This window comes from Euprymna scolopes, chromosome 2, assembly GCF_053919585.1.
Source record: "Euprymna scolopes isolate OS-2025 chromosome 2, ASM5391958v1, whole genome shotgun sequence".
Lineage (NCBI taxonomy): Eukaryota > Metazoa > Mollusca > Cephalopoda > Sepiida > Sepiolidae > Euprymna > Euprymna scolopes.
Window position 1 is genome coordinate 151,593,780 of NC_136483.1, and position 27,977 is coordinate 151,621,756.

General features: G+C 35.3%; 1 protein-coding gene across 6 annotated transcripts in view; it reads right to left on the reverse strand.

Moving 5' to 3' along the window:
- Positions 1 to 27,977, reverse strand: part of LOC145297667 (unconventional myosin-XVIIIa-like) — a 794,600-nt gene that overhangs the window by 440,790 nt on the left and 325,833 nt on the right. Inside the window, exon 1 of one of the 6 annotated variants that reach the window (XM_080143880.1) lies at positions 18,927 to 19,187. The exons of the other annotated variants lie outside the window; for them this stretch is intronic. Coding sequence (XP_080000006.1) covers positions 18,927 to 19,016 — 90 coding nt within the window. The 5' untranslated portion in view covers positions 19,017 to 19,187. Of the gene's footprint in view, positions 1 to 18,926; positions 19,188 to 27,977 lie in introns of those variants that run through there. 6 annotated transcript variants of the gene reach the window in all.

Here is a 27,977-nt window from a genome sequence, read left to right on the forward strand (position 1 = left end):
CAAACTTAAAAAAAAAAAAAAAAAAAAAAAAAAAAGACTAGCTATAACTACTATCAACAATTTTCCCCACTATATCTGTGTCTAAACCTAGACACGGCTTCCATGAACAAAACTTTTTTTCCCTAGAACTGCCTGCCTGTGAAACCCTATTCCACTGACCTGCTTGCCAGTCAACTACAATACGTTAGCTTTCAAGTTCTTGTTGAGACGTCCCTTTAAATAATCCAAATTCTACCCAATTTACACCATTAAATATTACTACACTACCACCCTACCTTCATTAACCCTTATCCTCGAGTGGATTTTGGGCCATGATAAGTGGTGATTTCTTTATTAAAAACATTAAATAAGCAAAGAGATGCAATCATCTAATTGCCAGACTTGAAAAATCAGTCTGAAACTAAACCATTTCACAGTATCACAACACACACGCACACAGAAAAGAAAACCAACGGTTGCTTATAATTAAACAATCACCTTATCGAATTCATTTTAATAGAAAATGTGTCTCTATATATTAATAGAATTAGCTTTCTTACTTTCTAGGTGTTATTTGAATTAAAAATAATCGTTCCTGCTTCATGATGCGGTAAAAAAAAAAAACAAAAAAAAAACAGCAAAACAAATTGTACAAAGCTCAACGTAGACATTAATAAAGCGAAAATAAATTGACAGTGTTTACGGATGAAACATAAAATGTAAGCATGAAATATTGTGTGGTGCCCCCCCCCCCCGCCTGTACATCTCCGTGACGAGTTCAGCTACCTTTGAGAAAAAAAAAAAAAGAAAATTAAAAAGTCATATATGAGTATTTGTTTAAAATTTAAGCGAATAGCAAGTTTTGTTTATCTATTTCCCACGGCCAGAAAATGTCATATAAGGTTGGAAAGTGAGATTTGAAACTAGTGCCCCAGACGAAGGGCACTATAGTCAGTGGTCTTAACTCTAGGTGGGTTGAATCGGCTTCCCCGCAAGAGGAAGTCTAGGGAATATCAAATTCACAAGCGGTCCCCAGTCGCATGCATATCCTGGTTAGGAAAGACTAGCCTGGGTGCCCGGCATTGCCCCGGTGTTTGTTTGGAGGTGTGTTGAGCAAAAAAAAAAAAAAAAAAAAAAAAAAAAAAAAATGACGTCTTTGCTGTTGCGTCAATCGCAAAACCGGAAGTGACAAATGTCAAAATTAAGGCTAGTCAATCGAAAGAGTGGATGACTTTCGAAAATAAAAAAAATAAAAAAATCGACCCCTCCTTGTAGAAAACTGCCCTATTAAGGGTGAAAGAAATGTTTTCAGCCAATTTTTCGATATTTGTTGGCCGAATGTTCGAGGTTTAAAACAATACCGGTTTGTCACGTTCAGATGTGTTTGTCAAAGGTTTTAGGCAAGCATACATACATACATTTAAACAGACAGGTGAGATTTATATTATAGATGAAATTATGTTTTTGCAAACTTTGCAGGGAGGTCTCAGCGTCCTAATACAGCACCTGGTATTCCCAAATGGTCACCTATTTTAGAACTGACCAGGCTCAACGTTGCTTAACTTTGGTGATCTAACAAAAACCGGTGTTTCACTGATTATTGTCCTGGTTGAACAAAAATTACTTGGACAGTCTGGTTGGAATTCCTTGGCAGGGGTGCCTCAAATAATTAGCAATAACCTAATGGCTTTTCCAAGGGTGAAATAGTAATAAACCTGTGAAGGTGGACCTCTTTTGCACAGGGCCCTACCTCAGGCCGATAGAGCACAAGCCAGGTTAAAAAATGACCCAGATTCTGCCGGTTTAATTTGGGATAGAGTGAGAGTCAACAAGTATTGATCTAATAAGAGTTATCATGGTAAGAGTGTTCAGTAATGAGCCAGGAGATCAGGGTTCAATTCTCGATAGAGTCATATCAAAGGCTTAAAAACTGGTATTTGATCTACCCTTGTTAAACACTAAGCATATTAAGGGGTGGGGATCATAAGTGGGGAAAGAGTCAATATCCTCCTGCAGACTAGTAGCCTTTGAGCCATCCTCGACTATGGTCACCCTTTTATTTCATCTAGATTTCTATAACTCAGATTGAGCTTACGCAAAAGAAAGATGATCAGCTATGAAAGGAAAACACAAAAAAACAGCATGTGGTTTGCCGACAACTTATCGACAAAATACATCAAACAAAAATACTCCACAGTCAATATGAGTATTTAACAGAAAAAAAAAAAAAAAAAAAAAAAAAAAAAAAAACGTAACGTAAAATGTCTTTGTTGTCGACCGGGGCGTCTTGATCTTGCTGATATCTATATAATTATAAGCTGTAGTTACTGTTTGTTTTGTTATTTACCAACGCCTCCTATGATTTCATACTCCCCCTAATATATATATCTTCTCTACAATTATATAAATACACTGTGTGTGTGAATTCGTTCCTTACAGACTCCAAAATGGCTGAACAGATTTTCTTTAAAATTTACAGAACTTTAGTGTATAAGTCTGGGAGTGATCTTAAGTTTTATCTCAGAATACTAAATAATTACTGATAATTGACACCATTATTTTAATTTATCTATCATCGGTAAAGCCTTCTTTTCCATGCCGTCGCTTAGCAACAATGATAGAACAACGTGCTGTGAAAATTCTACTGTGGGCAAATTGATAGCGTGTTTTTTTTTTTATATGACGAAATCTGTAGGTTCAAACTCCGCACGTAAATTTAATTTTTTTTTTCATTAATTGCAAAGAATTTTATAAGACTCAAAAATTTACGTTTTTTGTTTTGTCTTTTTTGTTTTTTGCATGACCAAGTGTTAGTGTGATTGTAAAAATCGGGATTTTGTAATAAAAAAAAAAAAAAAAATGTTAGGACGGTGTCGATTCAGTAAATTTATTCTATTACTAACCAGCAGAGCATTGTCAGTGTTGATCAAAGAAAGAGTGTGGCATATATACGCAGTGTGAAGATGTATGGAAATTATATCTGACCAATGAAGGTTGAGCATACACATTGTATAAAAAGAGAATGATACGATTAATATGTAATGCAAGGTTTAAAGACAGGCTTAGATCTGATGACTTCAGAGGAAGATTAAGCCTAGACAGTATAGGGAGATGTGTGCATGGTATGCTCATGTTGAAAGAATGCATGAAAGTTCTTGAGCTAGTTGATGTAGAACAGTTGAGGTAGCAGGGTCAGTTGACTGGAGGAAGGCCACGTAAAACATGAGAGAAAGTGATAAGGGTGGACTTGAAAGAAGGATTAAAATAAAAAAAGCCGTCCAACATATGCCAGCATGTAAAACTGAATATGATAATGGCAGAGCACAATAATATGGTCGCTTGCAATCGTACCAGATATCCATAAAAAGGAAGAGTGACTTTTCTTTTTTCTATATTGGATTTATACATTTTAAAATTATAGAAATACTAGTAAACAAACACCTGATAGCAAAAAATTTATTATTTTTTTGTTCAAATTAAGATAAATATTTAGTTTTTTTTTTTGTTTTTTTTTTTTAATATATATATAAAATAAACCAATGATAGCAGACATGGATTTTCTTAATATTGGCTGATGTGATTTCATTGGCTCAGTATTGTTTGTTTGTTTGTTTTTGTTTTACGGCATATCAACCCTTTTCAGGTTATTTAATGCCGAATCCAGTGATTTTGAAGAATAATTTTTTAATAGAGTATATTTGTTTCTTTAAGTCGGTTTCTATTTAACCCATAGTTGGGACCCTAACAGGTACTACCACTCCAGATCAGAGTGGACCTGGGAGCAATGACAATTAAAGGGTGGCTCCACATTCCCCAGGGTCCGCAAGCCGTGGCCTCACCATCGGATATAGTTTAAGGTCATATCCAGGACCGGTCAGTATTGTGACACATTTCGGCTACATAAACTGCCGGTAAAATAACATGGTCCTTATTCTGCCTAAAGTACCATTAAACCCAATAATCATAAGGTTTTCAGCTCATTAATATCTGCCACCTCATCTCTAAAATCATTTGCTCTCAACATAATTTAAATGCTTGACGATGTGAAACTTGAAAATGCAATTACGTTTTTCTTTTATCATCACGTTTTAGCTTTTGCATTTCATTTCTTTGGTTTTAATCATATGACCTTGAATTAAGACAACCTTGTTAGGTTTGCTATGTACATTTCTCCCACTCTAGGAAAAACTTGAATGCCTACTATAAACTCCCCTCGGGTGTGTAAGGTTTCTCTTTACAGATGTTTGTCAGAACAATCTGGCATGTGGATAATTTTTGACATCAGTAAACCCTTAACTAAATATAAGTAAGATCTGAGTAGGACTAATCGACATAGGCTTTTACAAGGAACTAGCGGGGGTGCCCGGCGTCGCCTGGGTGTTTGGAGGTGTAAAAGAAAAAGTTTTGGTAGGTAGGTAGGCTCGAACCTGAAGCTTTGAGTTGAATAGCCTGATACTTACCTCGACGCTACAAGGGCAGTGAAATTGAGAATGGTTGAAATGAAACGATTAAAAAGTTAAGTGACAGGTGCGTGAATTTAATGAGTTCAAACATCACGCCATAGGGGAATGAAATCATGCACTTAAATTTGGCTGCAAGCCAGTTTCCAAGAAGTTGGGGAAAACCAGTTCCCCATAAAATGGGAAGTGTCCAAATGAATAGCAATTGTCTGATATGAGGGGTTTCTCCCGCATTGTTCAAAGTTGATTGCTTTTCTGGACCTCCTGGCACGAGTGCCAGGTACACACCTATGTTACGGATTCAGTTTCGCTTTTTTACATGAAAAAGCCATACAAACATGCGGAGACCACGAAATACCTCAAAACTAGCATGTAAAAGTTGCTCAAATAAAAGATAGCCGTGACCTCCTTTCATAAATCGGAGATATTATAATCTAGGAAGTATATAAAAAGTTCTAACAGTGACCCCCCCCCCCGAGCTACCCTCCCCCTCTCCAAAAGCCTTTGCCAGACATACACAAGAAATGCACACACTAACACACATTTTCGCTTTTATATTATAGACTAGCGGGGGTACCCGGCGTTGCCCGAGTGTTTGTAGGTGTGTGTGGTGTTAAATAAAAAAGAACCCCCGGGGGGGGATCGAACCCGAAGCCCTGAGGCGAAATTTGAAAAAAAAATCGGCAAGCCAGAATGAGTTAGTGAAAGATGTTTGAATTTATTTAAGTAAGAACCAAATTGACAGGTGCGCGCCCGGAAGTCGTCGAGCGTTACGACGACGTCAATGACCAGGTTTGTACGTTATAAGCAAAGTAAAAAAAGAAAACAACGTTAAAACTTAAACGGGGGAGGAAAAAAAAAAAAAAAAAAACTAATGTAAAGCAAATGAACGATGAAAACAGAAAAACGAACACATGAAAAATGGCTTAAATAAGCCTGTTTCGATATTAAAATTTAAAAAATCGGTGGGTACCCGGGTGTTTTTGGGTGTGTAGTCGGGGGTGGATAAGCGAAGTAAAAAAAAACAAACAAACAAAAAAACAGAAAAACGAACGTTACGTGAAAAATGGCTTAAATAACACTGGTTCAATATTTAAATTTAAAAAATCGAGAAAAAAAAAAGAAAAAAAAAAAAGACATCTCACACCACGATCCGAACCCAAAACTTTTAGATAATGAACAAACGCACTAATAAACTGAGCTAACGTGACGTACATGAAATTTGTTTAGGTTTTCAACTATTTAAAGTAAATCAGGTCACAACGTCATCTGGCGCATGCGTAGAACCGCTTGTTGTCACGAGAATACCGTTTTTGTTGACCCCCTCCCCCATGTCGGGGTGAAAAAAATTAACATTTTTGGCCAATTTTTCTATATTTTTCGAGCGAAGGATGGGGGCTTCGATATGTTACAGAGTTTGTGAATTTTCGTTGTGTCTGTTGAAAGTTTTTAGCAGACACACAAATATACACACATACATACATTTTCGCTTTATATATATATATATATATATATATATATATATATATATATATATATATATATATATATATATATATATATATAGAAGATAGAGCACCTTCAACAAGGGTTACCTCAAGTAAGAGCACAAAGCTGGATACTCGACCAGACTAGATGTATTCTTGTTCTGAAATCCAATAAGATCAAAGAGAAACACAAAAATGATAGGATAACATATTTAACTGGTCGATTATAGAGGAAAATTAATACTCTTGACTTCTTTACTAACTCAACATTTGAGACGTAAAGGAGAACTTTAGTGGAATATTCGAATATCTATGTATATCATATAGAGATCAAGTGTTAACCCCTGGAAATGGGACCCCTTTGATTTCTGAGCACGTTGACTGCTAAAATAACCTGCAACACAGTAAGGAAAATGAAACAAAAAAAAAAAAAAAAAGGGAATACACGGTTGCAACTTAGCATACAACATAGCTCTTCATAAAAGGAACTGAGCACTTTTGACAGTTGATAATGCAAATGTAAAAACATGCGAACATTGTAGATTTTCTTACTTTCGAGGCGAGCGTAAGAGTATGTGGATAAAATGCATAATTAATGATCGCAGATTCTTAATGAAATAACATTTTATATAATGAAATAAATGACAAGATTGTTAATGAAATGGTCAAATTTCGAATATCAACATAAAAAACTTGCCATAAATAACCACACTGAAAAACTGAACAGATTATATACATAAAAGTGGAAGTGTCTGTATCTGTGTCTGTGTGTACATTTCCCTACACAATATCTCTGTCAATTTTTAGTCTACAGACTTGAAATTTGATATACAGGGTATTGAGATTTGGGAAAATGTAATTTGTTTTCGGTCAGAAATTTGGCTGTTAAAGGGTCAAAGTTCAACGATTTGACCTTTGAGAACTCTACCAAACTCCTCCGACAATTTTGGGTCTAAACACTTGAAATTTTAGATATAGGTTCCTTGGACTTAACTTGATTTGAGCCCAAAACAATAAATGTTAAGGGGTCATAATAGGGGTCAAAGTTTTAAACAATTTGACTGCTTCGGTCTCTACCAAATTACTCAGACAATTTCTGATCTAAACATTTGAAATTTTACATAAAGGGTATTCAGAGATAGGGCAAGCTTTTTAATCGGTTTGGTCGAAAATTTGAGCTACCAATATATAAATGTACACATGCTTACATGTCTGCCTAAAACTTTTGACAGAGGCTATGGATTTTTACAAGATCAGTATCGTTTTGAAGTTTGACCTTTAGATGACATATCGAAAAATTGGCTAAAAACATTAATATCTTAACCTTCAACTGGGCACTTTTCTACGGGGGGGGGGGGGGGTCGCTTTTTTCGCCGATATTTTCGAAAGTTATCCTCTCCTTTCGATTGTCTAGCCATAAAAACCTATGTCACTTCCGGTTTGGCAGTTGTCGTAAAAGCAAAGACATCAGGTTTCTCCCCCCCCCCATTCCTTTCCGGTACGGGTTCAAGCTTGCCTTCCTACTACCACTTTTTTTTTTTTTTTTGCTCAAAACCTCCAAACACCCGGGCAACGCCGGACACCCATGCTAGTATTATATATATATTTATTTCATTCCATTTTATTTTGGGTCTGAAAGAAATTACAAGTAATATAATTAATATAACACATCAAAGTTCCAACACCTAAATTTTTATAAAAATTAAACCTACATTAACTTATAATTATGCCCACTGCCCGTAGCAGTTTTGTGGTAGAATTGTGAATTTCACCTTCAACAACTATAGATCTAAATATTCTTACACCATGTCTGCGGATCTGTCCATACCAGCACTATAGAATTACAGATTTTACCAATTTTCCAACTTCATTAATTAGATCTTGTTATTTGACTGTATCTTCATACACTGACATCACTTTAAATATCCTTTTGTTTTTTTTTGCATGTTTTTACTTCTTCGAAAATTACAGTTTTCAATTTTTGGTGCTAACCAGCAATTTTATAGCAAATCTGTAAAAAAAAATCTTTTGCTAACCATTTTCCTCTGAAAAAGGCAAAATTTTGAAACTCCATGGAATAAGGAAACAATTCATTTTCTTTTTTTTTTTTCTTTTTTTTTTTAACAATACATTTTGTAATTGTTAACTTACATAATCATGATTCATCCCCATCTGGAATATAGGTCCCTACTGTTCGCTGGAGTTGGCAGAGTGTTTGGAGTCTCTTTACTGTCTACAGCGTTGTGCCATCAGATATATATATATATTACATATTTCCTGCCGAGACCTGGTTCCTTCTGGAGCATATAATCTGCTTGGATTAGATCTGCTGTCTACTCGTCGGAATATAGTAACAGTTACTCCTGTTGCCTACAAATTATTTCATGGTTCTTGCCCCACCACAATGTTTAAATACCACCCTGTGCTGTCGGTGAACAGGCCAAACCTGTGACGATACACACTCACATTAAACCCTTTACATATTCATACTAGTCTTTACTCAGACATGTACCAGCGATCTCCTTTCACATTGTGTTCTGCAGTCCTGAACGTGCTGCCTCAGAATTTTGTGAATGGACATGCATCACTGTCACATTTTCGGAGTTCTGTATTGTTTAACTATAATGATGCTCCTAAGTTTTATGCATTCCTTAATTAGTTAAGTAGCCTTTGTCTATTGCTAACGGTTTTATGACCATGGCTTGTGAAGGGGGGAAAAAAAGATGAATGTGTAGAGCTTATTTTACTATTACATCCAAAGTTGCTTCAGTTTGTGTCTATCCGTTACACATCTGCATTGTTTTACTGTCTATAAATTTAAATTATTTTTATATACACACAAAACAGCACTTCAAGCAAACTACAATAACCTCTTATAATGAAACTAGCGTGGGTGCCCGGCATTTCCCGGGTGTTTGGAGGTGTGTATTGAGCAAAAAAAAAAAAAAAAGTGGTAGTAGGCAGGCAGGCTCGAACCCGTATCGCGAAGGAAGAAAAGAACGTTAAAAAAAAAAAAAACAATGTGACGTCTTTGCTGTTGCGCCCATTGCCAAAACAAGTGACGAATGTTTAAAATTAAGACTAGTCTATCGAAAAAAGGGGATGACTTTCGAAAATATCGGCGAAAAAAGCGACCCCCTGTAGAAAAGTGCCCAGTTGAGGGTATATGAATTAATTTTTTTTAGCCAATTTTTTATATTTGTCGTCCGAAGGGTCGAACTTCAAAACGATATAAATCTCGTGAAAATCCGTTGCCTCTGTCGAAAGTTTTAGACAGATATACATACATACATACCTACATACATACATTTAAACAGACAGGTGAGATTTATATTATAGATGACTTCCAGATGGAGAGAACATCTTTTCGAGATGCGCAGACGCATATAGAATTACTTGCTTTCACCTTCTCCGGACAGATTTCATTCAATAGAAACCTGACAGACAATCCAACGGACAGAGCCTCTTATCGACACGCACGGATGCATCTAGAAATAGGTTAATACTTAATTTAATAACAAACAAACAAAAAAAATAAATAAATAGATGTTGTAATTATTAAGATTGTATAATCTCACAGACGAGTACTTTCATAAGCTAAGTTTATAATTTGACCATCTGTTTTGTTTGAGAGTTTATTTTTCGATTGGAGGTGTCAGCTGGTTGTTGTCACTAAGTTTAAAACAGTGAATACCAATAAACTAGTTGGATAATGTAATTGAGAGGCTTAGGAATCGACTAGGGATTAGTTTATAGATGCGTTCTAAACTAATGAAACCGACTGCACTGCTGTAAATAAATAAGCAATTTTTGAAATGAGGATTGATTATATATATATATATATATATATATATATATATATATATATATATATATATATATATATATAAAATAGACCCTCTGATGAGAAGGAAAGTATTTCTTTGAAACTCTGTGGATTAAGGACTATCCACTTATTTTGTGCTTCCTTTTTAAAATTAAATATGTTTTTAACTTTTTCAGTGTTTAACGTTTTATTAACTACATGTTAAACAGACCAAATACCAAGGTCTCATGTATGATATGAAAAGAAACTGGAACCTAAAGGGGATATCAATCATACCAGTTATCATAGGTGCCACAGGACTTATGAAGAAGAACCTGAAGTCCTACCTAACTAATATTCCTGGTGAACCAAGTGCAAAAGAGATTCAGACAATTGCACTTAAGGGAACAGCGAGGATACTAAAAAGAGCTCTCGGTTGGTTTCAATAAAAAAGCGGGGCAATGTTGGCAGCTGGTTTGGCTGCCCCATACCCAGCATTACAATCTTCAAAGGAAGAAAAAAAAATAAAATAAAAATATATAAGTCTGTGTGCCCGGCGGTGCCCGGGTGTTTGTAGGGTGTTGAGCAAAAAAAGTGAAAGAAAATTCGATGTCTTACTGCTACTCCATGACACGACCGGTAGTGCAAAGCGTTCAAATTTAATATAGTCAATAAAAAACAAAAGATGGCATTGCTTTTAAACCTCCCACAAAAGCAAATTAGACAAGGTCGTTTTTAATGTGAGGGGAAAAACCAACTCCCCCACAAAAAGGGGCACTCTAGCAGTATCCAAATAAATGGTAATTGTCTCAGCATGAAGAGTTTCCCCTACATTGACCAAGGACCAATTGTGTATGTATGTGTGTATGTATGTGTGTTTGTATGTCCGCCAAAAACTTTCGACAGACAACAAAAATTGACAAATTCGGTATCATATTAAAGCACGAAACTCTGGACAAAAAATATTGAAATTTTGGCCCAAACGGTCAACTCTAAACTTAGAGTTAACCGTTTGGGCATTTACACGTATTGATCAAAGCTTATTGTTTTCTGGACATCTTGTCATGAAGGGTGGAGACGCTTGCTTTGCTTTCGATTTAGCCGTTTTTCTGCAGGGGGGGGGGGCAAAAGTGACATTTTTCGTTTTTCCTATGTATTTATGTAGTAATAAATAATCTAAGGACATTTACACGCAATTGAAAAAACGCTTAGTCATGTCATGTTATCTGACGTCAACAAGCTGTAATGGGCGGCTGTTAATACATACATTAACTGCCTTCGAAGGGTAACTTGATATTATAACCCAGAGTTAAATATTAATTTTCGAGTCAAAAAATTAGTACCAAGGTTGCTTTGGACCGTATAAACAATGAGAAAATTGAATTTGATTTTGAATATATTTGTTATTCTTAGGAGAGAGGAATTTTTAATGCATCATTTGCTACTTCGAGCAAAAGAATATTTTACCTAGCTAGGATGGATATTAAACGTATGAAATAATTGTATCTTACCTAGGGTAGATAATTTGCAGCATGCTTATGAAATCATGCAGTTAATTCTGGTTTCAAGCCTGTTAAGCTTGAAGGTTTCTGCATATTTGTTGGTTTCCAAGATGTTGGGGAAAACCAGCTCCCTTTAAAAAGGGGAGTGTCCAAAAGAATAGCAATTGTCCGATATGAGGGGGTTTCCCCGTATTGATCAAAGCTTATTGTTTTCTGGACATCTTGTCATGAAGGGCGGAGACACTTGCTTTGCTTTCGATTTAGTTTTACTTTTTAAGAAAAAAAACAAACTAGCAGGCGGGACCACGGGATAGCGTGAGTTTTATAAAATAAAAGTCGCTCAAATAAAAGATAGAGACGACCTCTTTTTGTAAATCAGAGATATTATAATCTAGGGAGTATATAAAAAAGTTGTAAGAATTAGTGACCCCCTCCCTCCCCGAGCACTCCCCTGAAAAAAGCCTTTGGCGGACATACAAAAATATTGCATCCACACAAACACATTTTCGCTTTTATATAATAGATTACAGGGCCAAACAGTTTGGTTTTGTTTTACGGCATATCAAACCTTTTCAGGTTCTTTCACGTAGAATCCAGTCATTTTGGGAAAAAGTTTTCATGCTTCAAGTTCTTTATTTCTTCAAATATTTATTCATGTTTGGTTTATTTGTTTTGTAAAAGAATCAGTTTTTTTTTTTTTTACTTTGCAGAACACTATACAGTTTTGCAAAGGAAAAGATTAAAATAAAAAAATAAAAAAGAGCAATAACATCAATGTTTGGTTGTTTTTGTTTCACAGCATATCAACCCTTTTCAGGTTATTTAATGCCGAATCCAGTTATTTTCAAGAAAAATTTTTTAATAGAATATTTTTTTTTTTTTTTCAAGTCATTTTCTATTTAACTCATAGTTGGGACCCTAACAGCTACTACCACTCTGGGTCAGAGTGGACCTGGGAGCAATGGAAATTAATGGTTGGCTCCACACTCCCCAAAGCCTGCAACCTGGGGTCTCACCATCGGATATAGTTTAAGGTCATATCCAGGACATTTGGGTCAGGAAGCAGTATCTTCAGACAGTTAATTCAAGTAGCACAAAGGGGGGGGGGGGAAGTGCATTCAAAAAAATAAAATAATATGGTGTTAGGAGCATAATAAAAAAAGTACATTGTATTATCCCCATTCAATCCCGAACAATGTCGAGTCTTCCTGCTACTGTTTATATATAACTGACTGTGCCAGTGTGCGAAACAGTCTACCAAACTACTGTTAATTTTTGGTCTACAGACTTAAAACTTGATATATTGGATATTTGGACCTGTGGAACAAAATCGAGTTGGAAAATAGCTTTTAAGGAGTCAAAATTACCTTACGCATATGCAAATATACATTCATATGTTTAACTGCATTAATTTGTCAAGTTTGATATGCATGTGTCATTAGCCCAGATCGTTGCAAATACTGCTAGAGAGCTAAATATTTTGGTTTCAATTTTAGCTAACAGCAACCAAATTTTTTTTTCTTTGTTAAATAACTTGGAATCACTACTATATAATAATCAATAGAAAACTGTCAATATAATAATATATACGAAATTTACATAAATTAACAGATATTTAAGTGTATTTTACGACCTGGCAATTCCAGGTGGCATACTTTTTGTGCGTGCGTGTGAGTGATGGCACAATTCCAAGATCTTTCTGATTCCGATTATTTATAAATCTCTAAATATTTAACTATAAAAGGTGTTACTCCCCCACCCTCACCCCGCCCCGATTACCGTAAAAACACGTTAAATGTACATATATTTTCTCAAACTTAAAAACACTGTGTGTGTATCGGAGGGTGGGGTACTATCAATTTTATATTTACTGGTAGTTAAAAATCAATAAATATTACTACTAACAAATAAGAAAAAGACAAAGGAAAATATGCACAATTCTCCCCCCCTCCATTCTGATACTCCAGAATATTTCGATTCTAATTAATCGTCCCAACACTAAAATTATATTATAGATAGACACACACACACACACACACACACACACACACACACACACACACACACACACACACAGTGTGTGCCAAAAGTAGACAATATTTTGAATAGGTTTATGTATCAGTTCTTTATAAGCATAACCCTAACCCCTCCACCTACTTTTGCCTCTCCCTGTGTGTGTGTGTGTGTGTGTGTGTGTGTATATTAGTAGGTCGCCCGGCATTGCCCGGTCATAAAATACGCTTAAATATGATATTTTGATTAATGCAGATTTACGTATTTATTATTATATTATATTGGACCCAGTATAGTAATTATTTAAAAAGTCAAAAAAAAAAAAAAAAAAAAAAAAAAAAAAAAAAAGACCTGTGCACCACCACTGGGAACCGAAACCAAAACGTTTAGCTTATGATTTACTTTATCTTTTGACGTTAATGCCTGAGCTATGAAAACCTATTTGCCGCAAGCCTAAAAATTAAAACTTGATCCAATAGTTATTACATTATACGTGCATATTCGTAATACTGTCATTCGACCTTCACCTAGTAAATTTTTATTTTTTTATTATTATTATTTTTTTTTTTTTTTTAATTTTCACTGATTTTCCCGGGCTAAAACACAAATATGAAGTTTCGCATGGGTTCAAATACCCTATATAATAAGTTTCGTGCCTGTAGACCAAAAACTGGCAGAGGAGTTTGGTAGGCAAAATTTTTTTAAATATATATATTGCATACAGAAAGAGATTTGTGTTTACCATAACCTTTTTACGCAAACATAAATCATGCAGAATATCTGCATGAATATAACTACACATAATAGTTAACTAAAGATGATCATCCCATAAGAAAACCAAAAAACTCATAGGGAATTAATTAAAACTAGCCTGGGTGCCCGGGAGGTGTGTTGAAAAAAAAAAACGCTATAGTAGGCAGGCAGGCTTGAACCCGTAATGCAAAGGCGGAAAAGAAAGTGAAAAAAAAAAAAAAATCTGACATCTTTGTCGTAGGAAAGGTTAAGCTTCAAAACAATACCACTCTCGTGAAAATCCGTCGCCTCTGTCGAAAGTTTTAGGCATACATACATGTAAACAGACAGGCGAGATTTTATAAATAAATAGAAAAAAGGGTTTTTAATATGAATATCAATGCACACACACAAAAAAAAAATAAAAAAAATAAAATAATAATAATAGAAATTGTATATCAGATCTTGGGGACTTTGCACATTACCATCGCTTACTGTACACTTATATTTTTATATTTTCCACAATTCCACACTAATATTACCGACTGAGTGTGAAGATGTAAATGCCTTCTGGAGTCTAACGGGACATATTTTCCACAACTGAAACTGCCTGTATCAATGATTAACAAAATTTTCACTGTATAATAGTACCTATAACATATAGAGTGAGAAATAACGCACACACAGGTAACTTTTAAAATATCAATTTCTTGTTTACACACTATTTTATAGGCCGTCTTCTAATACATTTCTTTGCACATATGCTCCTCATCTTCTATTATATATAAAAAAAACAAACGTCTGTGTGTTTGCACGTCCAGCTAAAACTTGAAAAATACAAAACTAACCTCTACAAAGTATTTTCTTGATCAGCATTGCCACAGATGTATAATATCTAAAATTTATTAAAAAATATACTTAATCTTGGAGGATCAACTGGGCAATGTTTTGTAAGAGGGGCAGGTCTTCCCTCCCCCCAGGGTTTTAAAACAATTATGTTTTATTCTACTTGGCATTGTCCATGAGCAATAAATGTAAAATAATAGAATTACATTTAAAAGAGATCACACCAATAAATTCTCTAATTCCTATAGTCCCCCCCCCGGACAACACCAGCTAGCTTTACATTGTATGTCAAGATAAAACTTAAAAAATAAACAACAAACCCCAACAAAGTTTTTTGTTTGTTTGTTTTAAATCAGCATAATACCGGAAAACTACCTAAAATTTTTAGAAAAATACTCATTTTTGAGAGTCAAATGGTCATTTGTATCATTAAATGTTATCTAGAATTAATCATAATTTCTAATTTCATGTATTAATACAGCCTAAGGAAATGGGTCAACACTTTTTTTTTTTTCTCCAGGCTGAAAGACGCTAACTCGTAATTTCATTTATCGTTTCTTTACTGTCATTTCTCTACAAATAAATCGGGGTGGGAAAAACTTAGTTTTACTATCATTAATTTTATTTGACGTTTTCAAAGCTTGGGAGGCTCTGAAGGCCTACTAAGTTTTATTTTTTTCATTCTTCACATTTCTCTTCGGGGGGGGGGATTAACACTATTATTAATTTTTTTTTTTATAACTCGGACAATGCTGAATACCCCTGTTAAATGTGTGTGCGCGCGCGCACACACACACACACACACACACACACACACACACACACACACACACACACACACGGTTAGTCAAAATAATTATGCCATGCATAATGTCGCAATCAGTGAAGGAAGAAAAAAAACGTCTCAAACTGGAAAGTTAAAAAAAAAAAAGGAAAACGTCAGTATAAAAAGAAAGGAAAGGAAAAGGGAAACAAACGTCCCATTATGTTAACAGTAAAGGATTCCTTTCCAAACTGATGACGAAGGGGTTGGACTTTCCATGTGCTTTCTCTCCTCAAAAACTTTAACTTTGCAATTTTGTTTCTTTCAATTATTCCTACATTTTGCGTAGCGGAAAGGATATTTATATACACATTAGTCTTTATTACAGAGTGGACGCTCTTTGTGTAAACAAATCGAGCGGAGGTATTTCGGACGATGTCAAAACATCGTTAAACTCACTACTCGTTCAAGCAGCCGCCAGTAGCGTAATGGTTAGGAGCCTTGACTGCCGTACAAACGGTCGGGTTTCAATCCTGGCTTGAGGTAGTTGCCTGTTTAGCCGCACTGATGAGCTGTGAAACAGCGAAACAGTACTGTATGTGGATGACTATATATATATATGACGACAAAAGATCTATATTCCAAATTTCATGATGCTATTAATCTTATCGTTTATTTCTTAAACATGTTAAACGTAATAAACGGTAAGATGGACAACATCTTGAAATTTAGAATATAAACTTTTGATATTTTATTTGTATTTGTTCTGTAGTAAGATTGAGATTCATAAATTAAAGGATTGGTATGAATAAAGGGTGAAATCTAATCGAATAAGCATATTTTCCCATTAACATTACATATTTGCCATCATCGACATACAGTACTGTTTCGTTGGATTACAACTCATCAATGCCGCTAGACTAGCACCTCTCCCAAGCAGAGGAGTGAACCTAGAACCACCGGGTTGACAGCCGGCAGTTCTACCCATCAACCCACGGGAGCGGTGCCCGCAAATAACCTCGACAAATGTCTATTTTAAACAAACATTCGTCCACCACTTTTATAGTGCTCAAGCTACTTACTTACAAACAGAGAGAGAGAGAGAGAGAGAGAGAGAGAGAGAGAGAGAGAGAGAGAGAGAGAGAGAGAAAGAACAAACCAAGTTAGTTGTTCAATGTTTCGCCTTTATTGTAAGACTTTTTCTGGATGAATGAAATTAAGAAAATACAAGTACAGTACAATAAAGATGGAACGATGAACACATAACTGGGTTTATTCCTTTTTTATCTCGCTATCTGGTCGGAATACTATTTCCATTATTCTCTCTCTCTCACACACACACACACACACACACACACACACACACACACACACACACACACACATACACATATATATGTATATATCATTCAAACAGGGTAGTGTTTGAATATATGGTTAAGCGGCAGTTTTAGTTATTTAGAACTGCTTTAAAGCTTCAACGCTCACTCATTTTTCGACCAAATTTCAAACAATTATTACAGTTTATAGATCACCTTCTCACCTATATTGTGAAAAAAAAATTAAATTTTCGTTCAGTAAAAAAAAAGTTATGATGAATTTAGTGGAGTAATAATAAAAAAAAAATAAATAAAAACAAGTAAGGAGGTGAGCGACGTTTTTATGACTGGTTTCCCTAGCAACCACGTCGCTTCATCGACTAGTGTTACTACTAATTCACTGCTGTCGCGAAAAGAGAAGTAACAAGTGAAAGAGACAGAATAAAAGGGAGATAATTGGGGGGGGGTTATTAAAGCAGACGAGTGTCGTACATTGTTATTACATATGCGTATGTTACGTTCGTGGGGGCAAAAAATAAGACTGAAATTAAACAAAGAAGTGAATTTATTGGAGACCTGGAAAAATTATGGATTACAATAGAAAAATGCGAGCATGAAAATTAATATGGTTAAGCTTAAACATGGAAAAGTAAAGGACTAGTTGTTAAAACTGGAAAAGAAATGGGCAAGATATTTTAGCAAAGAATATAAGTTTATAACTTAAAATATTACAGCATTAAAAAAAATTTTTTTTTTTAATTCAAGTTGACATTATTATAATCAATTCCGTAAGCTGCAATATTTTAGGTTATAAATTTATATTTTTTACTAGAATATCTTGACCTTTTCTTCTCTAGTTTTAACAACTAGTCCTTTACTTTTCCATGTTTAAGCTTAACCATATTTTTTCATGTTCGCATTTTACTATAATATAAAGTTGAATGTGTGTGCGTGGTCATGAATAGGCTCCTATATGGCTGACTATTTAAAAAAACCTGATTACATATAATGATAGATGTATCGAGACACAGGAATGGGTATGTTTGATCTGGCAGAACGGTTGTTCATTAAAATTGTGGGGTCTGCGTTCGCGCCTAGTCCACAAAATATGGAAATAAAAAAATTAAAAATTAAAAAAAAAAAAACGTTTACAATTTTTTTTTATATAGATGTACATAAGAATACTTTGATAAGTATTTTTCAACTTAAATAGAGATGGTATAAAATTGTGGGGTCTGCGTTCGCGCCTGTACTCCATAGAATGGAAATAGGCACAAACTTTAATGAAGACTTTTCATATCTATCTGCGTAAGTATACTTTGATAATTATGTTTCAGTTTGAAGAAATATGGTATAATAAAATTATGGGGTGTTCGTTCGCACCTGACCTCCATAGAATAGAAATATGTCAAAGTTTAACAAGGTTTTTTAATATAGATCCACAGAATATTGTGATAAATGTTTCAGTATGAACATGTACGGTATAATAAATTATGAGGTTTATCTATTTTATTTTTACTTTCATTATATTTTGCTTTGGTTTTGATAGCCTTAAATTCGAAGCTATCTCTTTACAACCCTTCCTTTTCATAACCTATCATACTAACATACATCAGAGTCCATTTTCTGTAGGCTGTTTTTGAACCCAGTCAACGACGGGTACTTTTGCTAGTATATATATATATATATATATATATATATATATATATATAATTAATTTAAGTTTTTCTTTATTTACTCTTAATTTCAATAAACATTTGATATAGTAAATCAAAAAATAATTTAATGTGTATTTTTCGAAGTTACATACAGGCGAGAAATACATGCGTACGAAATCGTATGTGATAATTTTATTAATACTTTAATTGTTCATTGTGTGTGCGTGTATATGTGTGGTCTCTTATATGTATATATGTTTGTCGCGTGTATATACATGTGTCTATACATATATAGGTGTTAACTGGACAACCTTTAGTAAACATTCCTTATATAACATTTATAAAAGAAAAAAAAATCATACCCGAAGTAATTTTTTCAAATTGCAAGGTATCCTTGGTGGGGCTCTCAGACTCGACCGCCGTCTAGGAGAGCTGAAAACTTTCAATGACATTTCTTGATTTTGACAGGTTTGATGATAAACTTTTTAAGTCATTTCTTTACAAAAATTTTTTTTAATGATCCCGAATTTGATCCTTGTATATTGCAATATATATTCCAATATATTTAGACAGATGCATTTAAAAGTTGAATTTTTAAACGTTATGCGTGTCTTGGAACTTTATCACAATTAAATAAAATGCTTTGAATATATATATATATATATATATATATATATATATATATATATATATATATATATATATATATTAATATAGCACTGATCTTTTTGTTTAATTTTTTAAAATATCGCAATTCCAATTTTGAAATAGAAATTCAATTCAATTTGAGAAATAATATCAAATATTACCACAGGTGTTGGCGTTTTCATTAAAAAAAAAAAAAAAAAAAAAAAAAGGTAAACTTTCCAATGAAAAACAAAAAAAATTTTTTTTTTTTTTTTCAAATATTTCGCTTGGGGGGGGCGTTATGTACAGACGTGTATTTTCTTGTTTTTCTTTTTTTTTTCCTTTTTAAATACTTAAAATAAATAATTAAATAACTCGTAAAAAAATTTTTTTAATGAAAATAAAGTGAAACGCAGAACGTTTGGGGAGGGGGGATATCAAAAGTTATTTTTTTTTTTTTTTAATCCAGGTATAGGGTATCCGAATCGTCAAATAAATGCATCCAAAAAGCACAAGTATTATTTTAACATCCAACGTAGAAAGAAAAGTAATCCAATGCTGATTTTTTTTCCTCCTCAAGGTTTCAAAACTGAATATTTGAAACCTTTACGGAAATTTTATTTTATTTTATTTATTTATTTTTTTTTTTTTGTAATACAACTTTAACTTCACAATTAATAAATTTACATATATTTAAAAGCTTACGGTACTGTCCGTATCGACATAAAATATTCTCTTCTGTCTCATCCAAAACATTGTCCGAAAAAAGTTAGCGCACGGGGTCTTTATGCCGCGTATTTATGAAACACATTAACGAAAGTAATTCACCGAATTGACCACTGGTCAGACGTTGAGACTCTGGTCCAAGCTCTGGCCTTAGTCGCCCCACGTTACTTACGCACACCACGGTCATCATCGCCGTCATTGAATTGCATGGCCAGTCGTCTATTTGTTTTTAAGAGATTCTAACACCTGAACGGCACAGGTGCGCGTTGTTAGTGAATCAACGGCGAGGCTAAGGCAGCTTTTTTAGCGATTAATCGTTTACAGTAAAAGCAGCAGGAGCGGAAAAAGCACTCGGCTCAAAATTAGCGTAGTTTTTTTTTTGTTTTGTTTTGTTTTTTTCTCTCCCCCATTTGCCGCGTTTGGCAGACGAATCGTACTCCCCACAACCCTATAGATTTCATTTGTTATTTACACAAATAAGTTTTCGAATTACTATCAATTAAGTATAAGAGTTTCAAATTACCTATATCTTTACATACACACACACGCACACACGCATCCTACGTAAAAAAAAATGATTGAGGGAAAAGATTGTTTCGCTAGTGTTCGCACTAATATTCATATAAAATGACGTCTCAATCGGTGAAGTTAAACCAGAAGTAATAAAAGACAAAGGAAAAGAAGTAGAGAAAGAATATTAATAAGAGAGAAACAAAAGTAAACCTCGAAAACTTGAAATTAGAAAAAAGAAAAAACGTATCAATCGGTGTAGAAAGAAAAAAAAGAAAAAAGAAAAAGAAAACGCCTCATTATGGAAATAGAGTAGTGGATTTCGTTCCGAATTAATTTTTGACAGCAAGGAAGGCGGGTGAATTGCTACTTGTTTTATCCCTTCCACGTAAACATTTGAAATGGTTTCGTCCGGCAGTTTTTAACCGTTAACATTTGAGTGACCGGGCGAATAAATACAAACAAATACACAGTCTTGGTTATAGATGGTCAATTAATACATACATCTTCATTATGATAATGCTATGTAAAATTGTAGGTATTTACTTAAAGTGCAGTATTTGTTCCTGTTATGTGATTATACTAATTCAGGTTCGCCTTGACATTCTGAAATTTAGGAGTCTGACCACGACCCATGTTGGAGTTCGTGATCTGACTTACACGTCTAGTATCTGTTCTTCAGATGCGGCACTTCCATTTCTCGTTCTCTTTCAGTGGAGGAGAAATCCTTCACGACTGAGACAATTTTTATTTTTGTACCTTTTCTCCACGTTAAAAAACGACCCTGGTGTCTAACTCTGTCCCGTGGGGAGGCATTGTAAATAGGCACACGTCTATAGTTTCCGTTCGTGTCGGAATGGTGTTTGGAGTTAGGAGGTACATTTTCCTACGGATTACTTCCTCCTTCGGGCGGGGATCAGTTAATTGCCAGTTACACCCTAGTCAAGAGAGCTGGATGAAATGGAAAGCTTCTAAGCAGTGAGTGAGTGATTCCCGAGGACGATGAAGTGTAGCAGTGCTGCACTTAACGTGCAGCAGGGCAGCACAGCAACAGCACTAGAACAGATACTACACTGCCCTTGGCTCGCATGTATCCACATAAAAAGATTTTTATGTGTCAATTTTCAATATTTACTTCAATCGTGCTTAATACGCGAGTAGTGATAAGCAGGGTTATAAAAAAAAAAAAAAAAAAAACATAGAGCCATTAAGCTACACAATCCTTCGCGTTTCATTCCCATGAGGAAATAATAAGGCCAAAATGTGTGTGTGTAAATTTTTAAACTCGATTTTCTAGAGGAAATGATCAATTTGCTCACGCAAGTTGCGCGAAATTATGAAACTGCGTGTATACACGGAGTTATTTTGAGCGGCAATTTTCTTTCTACATTTTCTTTATCTTAAATTAAGACATATTTTCGCAATTAAAATCTACTTAGGGACTTCCTCTTCTTTAAGGAAACAAATCTATTAGTTTGTGAATGCATATAAAAAAAAAAAATTAAGTATCAGAAAATGTACGCACGAAGTTGTTGCTTACATGTTTTGGTGGATAAACGGAAATAGAAATCTATAATGCGAGATAATTATCTATTCAAACTAATTTTGGAAAACTAGGGCTGTGACAACAGAATATTCTTTTCATTCTTTTGAGTAAAGTATATATCCGACACAGTAAGACAGTCAATCAACCGAGAACTACATCAGTCTATATAAAAATATAAGATATTAACGGATAAAACAATAAGAATATGCCGTTGTCATAGCCCTAGTGATAACTTAAACTTCTGTAATTATATATATATATATATATATATATATATATATATATATATATATATATATACATATATACATACACACACACACTGTTCGTTTCCTTTCTATTGTAAACGCACTCACTCTAAGATACTGACATTTATCTTTGGTGTAGGTGTCGTTCGTTTATTAAATTAAAGCTTTATGGCTTTCGATAATCGATCTCTGTCATAGGATATAATCTTGGAGTTATATTTGTGGGTTTTACCGTCATTGGATTATTTACCTTTCACCAGACTATCCATTCACATGAAATCACCTTTTTTTTCACCATATTCCTTCTGCTTCACTTTTTGTTATCAAGTAAGATCTTTGACTTACTTGCAGTTTCATCAAATACTTTTGTATGTTAGATCACCAAAGTTAAGCAACATTGAGCCTGATCAGCACTAGATCAGTGACCATTTGGAAATACCAGCTGCTGTATGTAGAAGGACGTTGACATCTCTTTGCAAGAGGAGACAAAACCTAACATCATCATCTCCCCTAACAGGGATATACATGTGACTAGGAATCGCTTGTGAATTTCATGCTCTCATGAAACTTCCTCCTTTGGAGGAAGCCGGCTAACCTGGAATAGAGAGAGTTCCGCTTCAGTACAGTAGGTTAGGACCGACCTTCCATGGCTTAGGCATCAAAGATCAAAGTGTAGTATCTGTTCCGGCAGATGCTGCAAGCTATGACTAGCTATGACTAGCTATGACTAGCAAAGACCAGATGTGGGGGCAACCCCACATGCCTGACCATTAACCAGCTCCCATTTCCCACCTCTCGGGAGCTGGTCCCCTTTTTCCCTTCCCCCTCCCTTCACTCCTCACATTAAAAATCGGCCTTGTGCCTAATTTGCTCGGTGGGGGAGCAAATAAACACCATCTGTTCCGGCAGATACTGCAAGCTATGACTAGCAAAGACCAGATGTGGGGGCAACCCCACATGCTTGACCTTTAACCAGCTCCCATTTCCCACCTCTCGAGAGCTGGCCCCCTTTTCCCCTTCCCCCTCCCTTCACTCCTCACATTAAAAATCGGCCTTGTGCCTAATTTGCTCGGTGGGGGAGCAAATAAATACCATCTGTTCCGGCAGATACTGCAAGCTATGACTAGCAAAGGCCAGATGTGGGGGCAACCCCACATGCCTGACCTTTAACCAGCTCCCATTTCCCACCTCTCGGGAGCTGGTCCCCTTTTTCCCTTCCCCCTCCCTTCACTCCTCACATTAAAAATCGGCCTTGTGCCTAATTTGCTCGGTGGGGGAGCAAATAAATATCATCTGTTCCGGCAGATACTGCAAGCTATGACTAGCTATGACTAGCAAAGACCAGATGTGGGGGCAACCCCACATGCCTGACCTTTAACCTGCTCCCATTTCCCACCTCTCGGGAGCTGGTCCCCTTTTTCCCTTCCCCCTCCCTTCACTCCTCACATTAAAAATTGGCCTTGTACCTAATTTGCTCGGTGGGGAAGCAAATAAATACCATCTGTTCCGGCAGATACTGCAAGCTATGACTAGCTAGGACTAGCAAAGACCAGATGTGGGGGATACCCCACATGCCTGACCATTAACCAGCTCCCATTTCCCACCTCTCGGGAGCTGGTCCCCTTTTTCCCTTCCCCCTCCCTTCACTCCTCACATTAAAAATCGGCCTTGTGCCTAATTTGCTCGGTGGGGGAGCAAATAAATACCATCTGTTCTGGCAGATGCTGCACTAAAAGACGATTGCCCTTGAGGCAATCAGTTTCTGGTCCATTTACCAAGAGGCAGCACTACCTGCCCCACCCCTCCCTCCCTCTCCACATTAAAAAGAACAGCCTTGTGCTTAATTTGCTCAGTGGGGAAGCAAATAAATACCCAGTACAGTAGGTTAGGGTCGATTTTGTACTCTTTCACGACAAGTAAGAGTACTCTGGGCGACACTTCTCCACACGCGGCAACAGTATTCGATCATAGGCCGAATTTTACTCTTACACAAAGAGGATTACATCTTCTGGAGCGATAGAATGATTTCAGCAATGGATTTGACGTAAATCTTCCAGTTTAGTTCTGAGAGGATGGACAGACAGAAGTAAAAAGCATAATCCAGACCTCAACTTATCACAAATTCCTGAGAAAATCCAGGGTCGTTATCAGCAAGAATTCAGTGGCAAACGACTGGTGTGAGAAAGCAAAGTTCTCGTGATCGAGGGAAGCGACTGGGAATCTGGGGAGACTTGTAACCAGGATCGATCACTGGTAAAGACTCTTAAGAATTTCTAGTCAGAAATACTAATCAAAATATAAAGACGAACCAAAGCCAACTTCAACTGAAACTTCTATAGTACATTCTACACTAAAATAAATGCCAATGTGCATTTATTTTAGTGTGCGCGCTTCCATCCAGTTACGCAAAAGTTAGCAAGTAAAACACGTACCTTTTTCTCGCTCCTGGACGAAATCATTTCAAATGGTGAAGGGAAGTGAGAAAGCAAATCGCAATATATTGGATAGGTTTCTAACAGTATTTTGTTTTATTTTTATTGTTAAGTCATTTTCAAAACTAACTATTTAGGTGTCAATTCGCGGCCAATTTTCTTGTTCACGCTCGACATTATGTATTATTTTTTTTACTGAATAAACCTTAAGTGAGTAAAATCACTAAAATCTTTTCCAGGTAGGTAGAAGAGTAACTATCTTGCATTTGATAACTTATTATATACTAGCCTGGTTGCTCGGAGTTGCCCGGGTATTTGGAGGTATGTGTTGAGCAAAAAAAAAAAAAAAATAAATAAATGTGGTAGTAGACAGGCAAGCTCGAACCGTGAAGGAAAAGAACGTAAAAAAAAAAAAAAAAAAAAAAAAAAACTTGATGTTAGCTGTTGCGTCCATCGCCAAACCAGAAGTGACGTAGGTTAAAATTAAGACTAGACAATCGAAAAGAGGCGATGACGTTCGAAAATATCGGCGAAAAAAAAAAAAAAAAAAAAAAAAAAAAAAAAAAAAAAAAAAAACGACCCTTCCTTGTAGAAAAGTGCACAGTTTAGGGTGAAGGAATTAATGTTTTTAGCCAATTGTTCGATATTTATCGTACGAAGGGTCGAGCTTCAAAATGATACCAATCCCGTGAAAATGCGTCGCCTCTGTCAAAAGTTTTAGGCAGATATACATACATACATACATGCATACATTTAAACAGACAGGTGAGATTTATATTAGATTTGAGTTTTCGATCACTTTTTCGTATCTCTGTGGATTGCAAAACAAACCCAATTTTAAACATTTTTATTTATTTATTTTTAAATAAAGAGTTCATATGAATTAAGTCTCCGAACGCACTCCGAGCTAACACAGACGACAGTATGGATTATTCGCCGGGGTCTTATTTGCATTTGGGTTTTACCTGTCGCCAAAGAGTACATTAGCTAGCTTGCTATTATAGTCCCTTCCACCTTGCTTTGATGAGATCGGGTAGTTAAAAGGATAAAAAAAAAGAAAAAAAGAAAAAAGGGGACACAAAGAAAAGGGAAAGGATGAAAGCAAAGAAGTGTGCTGGGGTAGGAAAGGGGTCCGCCGTACAAGGGTGGCCGTTGTAACACGAGAAGCTGAATGGAGTCAGGTTAGGTGAACACTGAACAGAACAGCAACAGTAAATATGAAAAAAAAAAGGGAGGGGCGAGAGGTAACTTTGGTAGGAGGGGTACCTCCGGCCACCTGGAAAGAAACTAATGGGGAAGGGAAGAAAGGAGGAGAAAAGAGTTTCAGAATGAAAAAAGAAAGGGATGTAGGAATAGAGTGAATATGATGGAAAAAAGGGGGTGGCGACTGACAAGAACCGATACCCGGTGTTAATGAAAGGTTTGGGAAGTGTGAGTTAGCCAAGAAGTGTGTGCAGCGGCGGGGGTAGGTATTGACGGCCCGGGGGTGGGGTGAGAGGCTCGAACTACAGTATAAAAGTGGACCGGAAAAGCTTAAAATCAAACTAAATAAATAATCCACTCATAATATAAGTTGTTTTTACTCTCTTTCTCTCTCTGCGCTCGCGCGTGTCGGTGGATCACAAAAGAAAGAAAGAAAAAATAACATCTCAACTTCTTTTAAAATGTAAAATATTCTAAATAATAAATTCCCCACAATAAAGCGAATGCAATGACCGGAAATGTTCAACCTGATGGTCTACGAACCGCCCAGATGTGTTGAAAAAAAGAAAAAAAAAAAATCAATAAAATGCTCGACTGTAATTATGGGATAAAATAAAAATCATATATATATATATATATATATATATATATATATATATATATATATATATATATATATATATATATATATATATATATATATAAACAAAGAAAACACAAATTATGTTACATATTTCAGAGACGAGCGTGATTTGTTTGGATTTTTAAAAGCCTTTTAAAAAGGCAGGTTCAGGTTCACTGCAATGAAACCATGATACGTCTCCGAAATATGTAACAGTTTTTATATAAATAATTTGTGGATTTTCTTATTAATAAACCTTAAAATATTATCATAACAAAACAACGTGACGTCATACATCATCTACTACATCATGTTTCAAAAAAATGAATTCAAACATAATCGATCATAAAAATCAAATTTGGTTTTCTTTTATAACCTTCAAAAGAAACGCCGCTTCTTCATCAAACGATTTTTAGTTTCAAACAAAAAAAAAATTTTTTTTTAATGCTGAATTCCCAGTCATCATTGCCAGTTCCACCTTGTCAGAAGGATTTTTTTATCTTTCCTATTTAAACCGCACTATTCTCGGAGTGCCTCGTGCGCATGCGCGTGTCCGAGAGGGGGGTGGGGGAGTGATAATCTGTACACACACACACGTGAAGCACGATTTCATGAGATGTCACAACAATGGCCGTTAAGTTGGTTTATACAAGCATTCAGCTGAATTATAATTTGGTATAAAAAAATACAATAAATAAAACAGTTCGAGGACATTTTTATGCCCAGGCAGTGTTTTCAGGTGCAATTGAAATAAAATCATTCTGAGTGGCTGCTGAAACGCATTGCCGTAACATTTAGGAACTTGCGTCCAACTCCACCACCACCATCTAGCAAAACATTTGGGGGGGGAGGGGTGAGTACAAACCCGACACAATTACAAGGAGTTTCGGAGTCTTCTGATTTAGTTTGTTAGTTTTGTGGTATACTGGCTGTAGGCTGTACCTACCTAGCGTTGCTCAGGAAAAAAAAAATATAATTAACTTGATTACGAATAAACGGAAAACAATTTTGAGGATTTAATTTCGTACAATTATTTCGTGTCATGTCCGCAAATTGGTAAATTCAGTTGCACGATTCACTCTTCTGGATGTAGAAGGTTCAATCTTCAATGTGAGCGATACTAAGAATACAATTGCGAATTGATTAAGGCTTTCACTCAATCATGGCTGACGGAACGATAGCATGCCAATCTGGTGGATTAATTGAAGAGTTCTGTTTGAAATTCCATACAGACTCCGCAGCTCGGGAGAAAGATGGACTCCACAGCTCAGTAAAAATGCCATCTTTTATTCGATTACTAAATTTGAAAAGCTATTTTTTCATAGTATTTTTAAGTTAAATTCAGTTTTCATGATATTAGGTGATTTGCTAGAACAACATCTTAAATTTAGTAATCAAGTAAAAAAAAAAATGGATTTTTTATTTGATTAAATAATTCAAAATAAGAAAAATGATTTTCGTTTTAATTTAACTATTTTTACCGTGCAATAATTTATATC